The sequence below is a fragment of the Carcharhinus amblyrhynchos genome, chromosome 1 (genome assembly GCF_965287045.1).
Source record: "Carcharhinus amblyrhynchos chromosome 1, sCarAmb.v2.hapA, whole genome shotgun sequence".
NCBI lineage: Eukaryota > Metazoa > Chordata > Chondrichthyes > Carcharhiniformes > Carcharhinidae > Carcharhinus > Carcharhinus amblyrhynchos.
This window is the reverse complement of record NC_137324.1, coordinates 153,685,014-153,697,077: the sequence shown is the minus strand read 5'-3', so window position 1 is coordinate 153,697,077 and position 12,064 is coordinate 153,685,014. Positions and strand designations below refer to the sequence as shown.

General features: G+C 41.9%; 1 protein-coding gene across 1 annotated transcript in view; it reads right to left on the bottom strand.

Annotated features, from left to right (window-relative positions):
- plk4 (polo-like kinase 4 (Drosophila)) overlaps positions 1-12,064 on the bottom strand; it is a 39,122-nt gene that overhangs the window by 18,587 nt on the left and 8,471 nt on the right. Inside the window, exons 6-9 of the mRNA XM_080193785.1 lie at positions 11,578-11,681; positions 9,274-9,680; positions 4,104-4,208; positions 3,670-3,772 (exon numbers count right to left, since the gene is read on the bottom strand). Of these exons, the coding sequence (XP_080049911.1) occupies positions 3,670-3,772; positions 4,104-4,208; positions 9,274-9,680; positions 11,578-11,681 (719 nt within the window). The remainder of the gene's footprint in view (positions 1-3,669; positions 3,773-4,103; positions 4,209-9,273; positions 9,681-11,577; positions 11,682-12,064) is intronic.

Genomic DNA, 12,064 nt, shown 5'->3' with positions numbered 1-12,064 from the left:
CGAGTGGTGTGCCTCAGGGATCTGTTTTGGGGCCACTGTTGTTTGTAATTTTTATTAATGATCTGGATGAGGGTATAGTTGGGTGGATTAGTAAATTTGCTGATGACACCAAAACTGGAGGTGTGGTAGATTGTGAGGAAGGGTGTCATAGTCTGCAGGGAGACTTAGATAGGTTGCAGAGCTGGGCCGAGAGGTGGCGGATGGAATTTAATGCGGAGAAGTGTGAGGTAATTCACTTTGGTAGGAGCAACAGATGTGTCGAGTATAGGGCTAACGGGAGGACTTTGAATAGTGTGGATGAACAGAGGGATCTAGGTGTGTGTGTACATAGATCCCTGAAAGTTGGGAATCAAGTAGATAAGGTTGTTAAGAAGGCGTACGGTGTCTTGGCGTTTATTGGTAGGGGGATTGAATTTAGGAGTCGCAGTGTAATGTTGCAACTGTACACTACTCTAGTGCGGCCGCACTTGGAGTACTGTGTGCAGTTCTGGTCCCCGCACTACAAGAAGGATGTGGAGGCGTTGGAGAGGGTGCAGAGGAGGTTTACTAGGATGTTGCCTGGTATGGTGGGGAGGTCCTATGAGGAGAGACTGAGGGATTTAGGGTTGTTTTCGTTGGAAAGAAGGCGGCTAAGAGGGGATCTTATTGAAACATATAAGATGATTAGAGGTTTAGATAGGGTGGATAGTGATAGCCTTTTTCCTCGGATGGAGAAAGCTAGCACGAGGGGGCATGGCTTTAAATTAAGGGGGGGTAGCTACAGGACGGATGTCAGGGGTAGGTTCTTTACCCAGCGGGTGGTGAGGGATTGGAATGCCCTGCCTGCTGCAGTTGTAAATGCGTCTAGTTTGGGGGCGTTTAAGAGATCTCTGGATAGGTTTATGGACGAAAAGGGATTGGTATAGGCTAGTGGGTCATTGTTTTTGTAACTGGTCGGCGCAACATCGTGGGCCGAAGGGCCTGTTCTGCGCTGTAATGTTCTATGTTCTAAATTCTGCTCCATAAGTATCAATAAGAACTGGAAGTAGGAAGAGGTAATTTAGTCCCTTGGGCCTGAACTGCCATTTAATATGATCATAGCTGATCTCATCTCAGCCTCAACTCCACTTTCCTGCCTGCTCACCTTAGCCCTTCAAACCCCTTACTAAATAAAAATTTGTCCACCACTTCCTTAAATTTACCCAAAATCCCAGCATGCACCACATTCTGGGATAGTGAATTCCAAACACTCACGTCCTTTGATGGTAGTAATTTCTCCTGATTTGTTTTAAATCTGCTACCCCTAATCCTAAAACCATGACCTCTTGTTCTAAATTGCTCTACAAGAAGAAACATCCTCTCCACATTTACTTTGTCAATTCCCCTTACTGTCTTGTACACCTCAATTAGATTTCCTCTCATTTTTCTAAACTCCAGGGACCAAAGGCTTAAACTGCCCAATCTCTCTTCGCAAGTCAAACCCCTCATCTCTGGAATCAATCTATTGAATCTCCTCTGAATTGCCTCCAATGCAACTAGATCCCTCAAGTAAGGGGACCAAAACTGCATACAATACTCTAAGTACAGTCTTACTAATGCTTTGTACAGTAGCAGCAACACTTCACTACTTTTATATTCTGTTCTTTTAGCAATAACTGCCAAGATTTCATTGGCCTTCTTCATTACCTGCTGTATTTGCATACTAGATTTTTGTGACTCATGCACAAGAGGATCCAGATCTCTCTGTATCGAAGCATTACAAAGTTTCTGCCCATTTAGATAATACATTGCCTTGCAGTTTTCCTATCAAAATAGATAACCTCACACTTAACCACATTAAACTCCATCGGTCACATTTTGCCCCATTCACTTAGTCATATCCATTTGTAAATTTCTTATTTCGTTTTTGCAACTTACTATACACCTATTTTAGTGTCATCTATAAATGTGGCTATGGCATCTACTATCCCTGCATCTAAATTATTAATATAAATTTCAACTAGCTGGGGCCCAAGGACCGAAACCCGTGGCACCCCACTAGTTACAGCTTGCCAACCCGAGAAAGACCCATTTATCTCAAATCTCTGCTTTCTGTTGCTTAGCCAGTCCTCTATTGAAGCTAATACATTATCCCTAGTCCTATGTGAATTAGCTTTGCGTATTAGTATTTTGTGTGGCACCTTATCAAATGCCTTCTGGAAGTCCAGATATATTACATCTGCACAATCCCCATTATCCAGCTTGTCAAGTCTTCTAAGAACTCAAGCAAATTAGTTAAACACGATTTAACCTTCAAAAAAAAACCATGCTGACTCTGATGGATTGCATTTTGACTTTCTAAATGTCCTGTTATTACTTCCTTTATAATGGATTTTAACAACAGCAGATGTTAACTAATTGAACTATGGTTTCCTACATGTTGCGTCCCTAGTCGCCACACTCTGGCACCTGTTCGGGTATACTGAGGGAGAATTTAGCATGGCGAATGTATCTATCCAGCATGTCTTTCGGATTATGGGTGGAAACTGGAGCATCCTAGGATGTAGGCCATCAGGCCCTCTTAGTTCCTTTCCCTGATGATATTTTTATGTTCTTCCCTTTCTATAACATCTGCAATTTCTGTTACTATTGGAATAATACTGTTTCCTCTGCTATGAAAACGGAGGCAAAATATTGATTTAGTGCCTCAGCCACTTTTGCATCCCTCACAATTAACTCCCCAGCCTCATCTTCCAGAGAATCGACATTTACTTTAGCTACTCTCTTCCTCTTTATATACTTATAAAAGCTTTTGTTATCTGTTTTTATATTTTGCACTAGTTTTCTTTCATAATTTACCTTTGTTGTTTTTATTACTTTAGCAACCCTTTGCTGATCTTTAAAAGTTTCTCAATCTTCTAGGTGTGCCGCTGGTCTTTGCAAGACAACATGCCTTTGCTTTTGTCTTTATGTTTTCTCCTCCACTTCCTTGCTTAGTCAATGAAGTCTTTCTCTCCTTTTACCATGTTTCCTCCTCTCTTAAATATGTTTTAGTTGTGAAGACTTGGATAGCTCTTTAAATATCTGCCACTGTTCATCAATTGTCCTACCTTGTAATGTTTCTGCCCAGTCCACTAGGGCCAAATCTGTCCTCATGCCTACGTAATTTCCTTTGTTTAAATCCAGGATACTAGTTTGGGACTCCAGTTTCTTGCCCGCAAGTTGAATTTGAAGTTTTATCATACTGTGATCACTCTTCCCTAGAGGATCTTTAACTATGAGATCATTAATTAAATCCTCCTCCTTACACAACACTAAATTTTTCATTACCTTGACTCTCATAAACTTGTTACTTTGCCAATATAAATTATAGAGACTGGAATAGAAACCAAAATAAAACATTAAACTGTTACATTCTTACTTATCCTTCTATTTAAGGTTGATCATGAAAATCAGTAATTTTAAAAGGAAACACATTAATTTAGGCTATGACAACACTAGCCGTGCATATTTAACAAGTCTGTTTATTGGATAACTGGGATGTGTACTATTTATACATAATCTACACCAATATGACAAAAATACTCAACTAAATTACGCTGTAAATAATTTCTTGCTATCAAAGCTACGTAATCTGGCCTTCTATACATTTTAAAAGGATGAAAATGCAAGAAAACCTCAGCTTTAACATTGTCTATTAACAGTGGATACCTGGCAAGTTGTCAAAACTGTAAACAAATACATCATCTGGTGGAGATGGAGGTCTGTCATCCAGTGGGAAGCCTCTTCCCTCATTTGGGTGATATATATGGACCTGTAGAGAATAATGTCAAACACATGAAACACAGATTTTGTTGGCAACATCTAATGAAATGTATCATAGCATTAGCTGTACATCAATGAAGCCTGGAGTGAAATCGAGATATCATTGATAAAACAATGTAAATGATTCACAAAATATCTTTCCTCTAGATTAAACCAACTTGAATATAGTTACTGGAATGTATTAGAGTATGACACATAGAAACTATAAACTATTGGCAGAATTATCAAAACAACTTGTGTTTAGGAGAAATCCTCCCACACCCACATACAGATAATCCAAGTCACTGAATCAAATTATCAACGTTTCTTAAATAACTAACCGTGCTTCCATCAGAAGATATTCGAAGTACTTCCTTCACACGCTCTTGAGTTCCACTCCCTTTCAGAAGTTCCATACATACTTCTTCTGAGTCGAGAATACTCACCTGAACAACAAGTTTAATTACATATAGCTGTATGTCAAAAATTGAGGTATTCAAACAGAATAATCTATTGCACAGGAACAAGACATTCAGACCAATTGGCCTGTGCAGGTGTTTATACATCTTTTTAAAATAATCAATTTAACAAAATCAAATGAACAGAGGCAAGTCTGTTCCCATTTTACTTATCCAATTTCCACTTATTAAGCATATCTTCCTTATTCTCATGTACTAGTTTTGTTTCATTTTGACAGCATCAAAATTATTTGACTCAACCACTTCCTGTAGTGGCTGCTTCACATTCTAACCTTCCACTAAATGGAGAATTCTCTCCTTATTTCTATAGTAGATTTAATAGTACTACCTTGTATTTATGACTCTCAGTTTTGGATTTTCCAAAAAGTGTAATCATGCTCCTCATCTCAGCCCTGTCCAGCCCATTCATAAAGTTCTCCAGGAGGTCACTGCAGAGTAAAAAGCTCTGATCTGTTGAATCTTTCCAGACAGCTGTAGTCCCTGACTTCGTAATAAGTTATCCTAACATTACTTACAGATAGTTGATTACTTACTTCAGGTATCTGTGGTGTCAAAACCAAAGATCTTTCACCACTTTCTTATGAAATTGCTGACCATTCAACTTTCTTCTCTGCTCCTATTCAAGTCAACTGGGAATGTTTCCTCTCTCATTCATTTTCAAAACCAGCAGTTGTCCCTCTTGAAAAACCCTGCTCAACTTTTATGCCTTCAGAAATCAAAACCAATCACCAACCTCCCTGTCCTCTTCAAAACTCCTAAACATGTTTTTACCTACCAAACGTGTACTTGCTTATAACTCATGTCTGAATCTCACCAAGCAGGTTTCTGCCCATGCCACAATATAAAATATCTGAAACATACCAACATACAGATGACATTCTTTCTGACTAAACTGCTTTACATCTCTAACCTTGCTGTGGACTTCAATACAGTCATGATACAATTTTTGATCTACATCTTGCTGGAATCTGAAACAAAAACAGAAAATGATGGAAAAACTCAGCAGGTCCAGCAAACATGTGGAGAGAGAAAATAGTGCAAACATTTCAAATCCATGATTCTTCTTCAGAGCTAAGAGGAAGAGGAATACAAAGAACAAAGAACAATCCAGCACGGGAAACAGGCCCTTCGGCCCAACGAGCCCGCGCCGCCGCATCACCCTACACCTATTCTACCCTGCATGTCTACGAATGGGACCCTACTCAGTCAGATTCAGGGAAGAAATAGTGTCAATTTGGTGGAAACCAATTAGCCTAAGAGCACATCTTTGGGGTGTGGGAGGAAACCGGAGCGCCCGGAGGAAACCCACGCAACCACAGGGAGAATGCGCAAACTCCCACAGACACAGGCCCAAATCCATGTATCTGCACAGCTAGCAGTGCTAGTCACTGAGCTGTTGTGGAGCCCGTCTATCGGTCCAGGATCAAGCACACACACCGACATGAAGTACTAGGCCACTCCCAGACTTCCAAGAGCAGCCCACGCACAACCCGCCGTGTGCATGCCCCTCGCTTGACACGAGGTGGACCTCCACCTGTGGAATAAAGACAAAACATATTAATCATACAGCCTGCCCTTCCGGTGTCTCCTGAGGTTTAACCCTATTTAATAGCCCCTACCATATCCCTCCATTCTCGTTTCACTCATATGCCTATCTAACTGCATCTTAAACGAGTCCAACGTGCCTGCCTCCACCACCCTACTCGGTAGCGCATTCCAGACCCCCACAACTCTCTGTGTAAAGAACCTTCCTCTTACCTCCAAATTATACGTCCCCCCCCTCACCCTTAAGTGATGACCTCTTGTGTTCGTACCCAGTCTAGGGAGCAGTCTCTCACTATTAACTCTATCTATTCCCTTCAGTATCTTATATACCTCTATCATGTCCCCTCTCAATCTCCTTCTTTCCAAGGAGAATAGCCCCAGTCTCTTCAGTCTCTCCTCGTAACCCAGTCCCCCCATGCCAGGCAACATCCTGGTAAACCTCCTCTGCACCCTTTCCAGAGACTCCACGTCCTTCCGGTAATAAGGTGACCAGAACTGGACGCAGTACTCCAAATGCGATAGATTGTGATAGATTACATACTGTTTAAGAGTGGGTGTAGCAGCTGAAGCAGAGTGGTGGAAGTTTCAAGAGATTGCAATCATTGTCACAAGACAGAGGAAGTGTTAATGGCAGGAAAAGGTGCTAGCAGTCGCATAGACATAAAATATCAGAATGTGCTAATGAGAAAATAAAGGTTAATTCTCAGTGAAAGCAAAATTTAAATAATGGGTGACAGATGGTCCAATTAGAGTGGGGGAAGTTTGCGTTGGGACAAAAAATATTTAGGATATAAAAAAGTCACGATAGAAGAGAAAGGTCAGAGTATAAGGCTCATTAACTGTGAGGAGTGTAATGTGCCTAATCAGAAAATGAGGTGCTGCTCCTCCAGAGTGCATTGGGCTTCACTGGAGCATTGCAGTAGGGCAAGGACAGACATGTGGGCATGAAAGGAAGATGTTGAGTTGAAAGGACAAGAAACAGGAAGGTTGAGGTCATGTTTGCATGTGTTCAGCAGTCACCCAATCTGCAGTGCTAAGGAGACAGCATTGGGAGCAAAGAATACAGTAGACCAAACTGAAGTACAAACGAAATGTTGCTTCACCTGTGAGGGTGAAGGGTGAGGAGGGAGGAGTTAAAGCAGCAGGTGCTGCACCTTCTGCACATACAAGGGAAAGCAATGAGGTGTTGCGGGTGCTAAAGGAGTGGACCAGGGTGCCATGGAGGAAGCAGTCTCTACAGAATGCTGATGGGATATGGGGAAAATTGGTTTTGTGGTGGCATCATGCTGGAATTGTAGGAAGTGGCAGAAGATAATACGGCACTGATGGGATGGGAAGTGAGGGCAAGAGGGATGCTACCATGGTTCTTGATCAGAGGCAAAAGGATGTGAATCAAATCCGGTTGGACTAGCCTATCAACCATGGGGCACGGTCCTTACGGGAAGCAGGATGTCAGGAGCTGTAGCTGAGGTAGCTATACGGGGTCGGTGGGCTTGTAATGAGTGTTGGTGATCAGTTTATCACCAGAAACGGATGCAGAGGGAAAGGAGGCGTCAGAGGCGGACCATGTGAAGGTAAGAGAGGGATGGAAATTGGAAGGAAAAGAAATGACAATTTTTTTTCCATATCCAGAGAAGAGCATGAAGTGGCATCAATACAGTCATCAATATAATAGAAAAAGAGTTGTAGGTGAAGGCCTGATTAGGATTGGAACAGGAAATGTTCTATGTAACCCACAAAAAGACAAGCATAAATAGGGCCCATGCAAACACCCATCGCTACACTTTCCATTTGCAGGAAGTGAGATGAATTAAAGGAGAAATTGTTAACTGATAGAATGAGTTCAGCCAAGTGGAGGGAGACTGTTAATGGACAGGGATTGCCTCCACTGTCCAGCTCACTGGGATTGCCTTCACTTATTTTGCTCTTACCTAATTAACCATACCCAGAAAATCTCCAGTGATCAGTTCACTTCCCACCCTGTAAGGTTACCCAAGTCCATAGATGTGCTCTTCATACTTATCCTATAAGCTTCCCCTGGATGACCACCCACAGATGTCAGCTTTAACTTCTTGATCGACAGAACCCAGCTCTATTTCTTCATCTGTCTCAACCCTCATCAGGTTTGCTGTCATCAGTAAGCTGCAATTTTCTTCCATTAAACTTTGAGAAGACCCAGGCTACAAGATTTGTATGTCAAAGATTCTGATTTCTTCCTTAGCCACTGATGCAGATCAAACCAGCCTGTTCGTGATCTTGGTGCCTTACACAAGCTTTTCTTCTGAACCTATAATCTTACTCACATCTGCTAAAATGCTTACCCATGTCTTTATTATTCCAAAACTTTAATACTGTCCTGGCTGATTTCCCTTTCTTGCGAATGCATAAGCTTCAACTCATACAATCTCTGCTGCCTTTACATTATCCTGCGCTAAGTCCCACTTGTCAATTATTCCTCTCCTTGCTAACGTACTTTACCTTCTGGTTCCCTCAATACCTAGTGTTGAAGCACAGTATCAGCATTGGATCAGTACTCATATATCATGTACTCTCCTCCCAGGGAGTGGGTCCAAGCCCTACTGCAGAGACATGGGCACAGAAATGTATACTGACACTCCAGTGTAGTACCGACACAGTGCTATATAGTCAAAGGCACCATCTTTGTATTGCAAAATTAATCCAAGGCCCTGCTTGCCCTCTCAGGTATATGCAAAAGATTCCATGGTACTATTTTGAAGAGCAGGGGAGTTATTTTTGGTGTCCACACCAATGTTCATTTTTCACATTGCTTTTGCAGGACCTTTCTGCGTACAGCCTATAAAGTGCAAAACACTCTGGGAGTTCGGAGATTCTGAAAGGTGCTATAAAAATATCCAACAGTTCAAATTTAAAATTCCAAAACTGATGCTCAAATGCCTTCATGGCATTACATCTTATTGTTTCTAACTGCCTCAAACTATGCAATTGCCCGCATTCTACTTTTCTCTGACAGTGCTTCTCCACTTCTTTTTGCCACTCCATTGGCAGTCATGTGTTTCACTAACTAGCTTCATGCACTGAAATTCACTCTTTAAACATTTCCTTCTCCCATCCTCCTAGATTTCATTAAGGCTCGTCATAAAACTTACTTCTTTGGCCAAGGTCTTGACCTTTGTTTTGCTTGCACTCTCTGGCACAGATGGCCAACTGACCATCATCTACTTTTTGAGTTATACTCTCCAGGACTGTGACGGTCTAATCACTTGACACACGGCTTGCCACAGATTGCAAATCCATCCCAACTCAAGAACAGAGACTAATTATTGTATGCTAAGTACTATTTTTGTTGAGGTCAATGAGGCCTAGAGTTTCCTGATGTAGATGGTATTAAGTACTTTTCTTTATTATTATTAACCTGTGTTTCAACTTAATATCAAATCAAGAAATTCCCATACAATTTTTACAACTAACTCATTTGTTAATAGTATATTGAAGTTGTAATCCTTACCACCGCATTTTTGGTTTTCTGACGGATCGGTTTAAGTCTGTGGGCCTTCAGTGGTGAGACCAACTCTTGCAATGTTCTCATCTGATTCTCAACAGGCTGTCTTTCTCCTTGTACAAAGCTGTGCTGTTTCAACACTTGACAGCTATACTGTGCGTTTGCTTGCCTGTTGTCTCCTTCTGCAGAGCTCCACCCTGCTGGAAAAGGAACCCCATCATATTTCTGAATTCCCATCTGTTTTCTGCAGCAGCTCTCTTCATAAAAAGTATCACTTTTTATTTTGTTGATGGGATTCTTTCCCCATGTATCTGTTGATCCTTCTTCTTTGGTAATCTGCTGCTTTCTTTCACTGTGGAAACTTCCACCAGGACTACTTGTGGCACTAACATCCACTGTTCTTTTGAGAGGAGCTAGGAGGTACAAAATGATACACATTTACTTAAATGAACAAATCTTGACAATCTAAGTTTGCCCAATTATTGTACACATTTATGTACATTACCCATATGACACTTCCAGAAATTTCCCTTCAGGAAACTGAGTACTACTTCGGTTAAAAAAACCTTAAATTACAACAGGCTAGAATTTGCACTATCCTGCCAAAGTTTAAAGGCTGGGACATAGGGCTCAAAATTTAGCACACATCTCTATCACCACCACCTGCAAGTGGTGGATGAGGTATTTGGGCTTAGAGCCGCTTAAACTAAGCATCCAATTAATGACCACTTAAGGGCCCCAACTTACCACACCCGATACTATCTTTTCTGCAATCAGGAGAGGCCTACAACATAAGTCTGGCAGATACAGATGCATAGGTCACTACTGGGCAGGAGGGGGAACTCCTCTTGCACATCCCTTGTGTCCATACGTGGCAACCCCTTCCAAAGATCACCATCATCTTTACCCCACTCCAAAAAGACCACAGCCAAACTGAACCCTGGTAAATTTCCACCCCCACCCCCACCAGTTCAGAATGATGTCCAGCTCCTGTGGCAATCTCCACTAAGGGGACTGCCAGTCACCCTGGAAATGACTATTGCTCTGACCTGGCACTGCTAGGACCATTGGGAAGTGTGGAGTGAGTGTCTGCCCTGGCCACCAAGGCAACATTTGATTGAGTATGGCATCAAGATGGCATAACAAAACTGGTCAATGGGAATTGGAGGAAAACGCCCCAATAATTGGAGTCATACCCAGCGGTGGTTGAAGGTCAATCATCTCAATTCCAGGGCATCACTGAAGCTCCTCAGGGTTGTGTCTCAGCTTAACCATCTTCAATTGTGTCATCAATGACCTTTCCGCCATTGTTAAGGTCAGAAGTGGGGATGTACACTAATGATTGCACAATGTTGAGTACCATTCACAATTTCTGAGACATTGTGTCCAGATGCAGCAAGACCTAGGCCACATTTGGAGGGGCTGAAAAGTGGCAGGTAATATTTGCACCACACAAGTGGCAGGCACGACCATCTCCAACAAGAGAGAATCCAAGCATCTCCCCATGACATTCAAAGTCACTATCATTGTCCCTACTATCACCATCCTGGGGTTACTATTGACTAGGAACTGAGCTTGACTAGCCATCTACTGTGGCTACAAGAGTAAGTCAGAGAAAATCTGGAGTGTCGGTCCACCATTTACAAGCTACTAGTGGAAGTATGATGGTATACTCTCCACTTGCCTGGATGAGTGCAGCCTCAACATTCAAGAAGCTCAGCACCATCCAGGACAAAACAGCCCACTTTACTGGCATCCTATCCATCACCTTAAACATTCAGATCCTCCACCACTGACAAGAGTGGCAGCAGCGTGTACCATCTACAAGATGTACTGCAACAACTCACCAAGACTCCTTTGGAAGCACCTTCCAAACCCACAACAGCTCTGCCATCTAGAAGAACAAGCTGATGCATGAAACACCATCACCTGAAAGTTCTCCTCCATGCTATACAACCCATCCTGACTTGGAACTATATCACCATTCTTTCACTGATGAGGTATCAAAATCCTGGAACTCCCTTTCCAGCAGCTCTGTGGATGTACCTGTACCAGATATACTGCAGTGGTTCAAGAAAAGTGCCTCACCGCCACATTCTCAAGAACAATTCGGGATGGGAATAAATGCTTTCCAGCAATGTCAACATCCCACGAAAGAATAAAAACACTAAGTATGCCTGCAGGTCGCCAGATAATCATCTCAATCCAAAAAAGATGCCCGGCACAGACATACAAGAGAAAAAAGTTAAAATGAAAGTAGCATATTTGCCATTGTATTAACTTCTGAAATGACGAAATTTAATTGCATACCATTATGTGCCTGAACATTTTCAAACCAGTGTTGTGTTGTACCAATCTGCGATATCTGCTCCAAGAATGTCCCACTGGACACAGGCTGATAAGCGAAATTTGACCTGTGAATAAAATTAGGAGAGGTAAGTGCCTTATTAACAACTTGAGGGGTTGGCTCCTAATAAACTAAAGAATTTAAGGCTGACAAATGAGAAGAGGCCATTTAAATTTTCATAAGGCTGTTCAATAATGAAAAACATTCACTCAAAAGGTACCACTGCCAATGAAACCATTGAACATACAATTTTGGCACAGTTCAAAGCCAGGATGTTTCTAAGCTTGCCAAATTACTACCTGAAGCAACAAAATGTAAATATACGGTTTATGTTACACAAGGTTTTGCTCGAGCTCCCAACTTTCATTTAGCTATCCAGGACTCCGACATAACATGATTTACTGGAACCATATCTCAAGGCCATATTATTTCATAGCTGTGTCTTTTGCT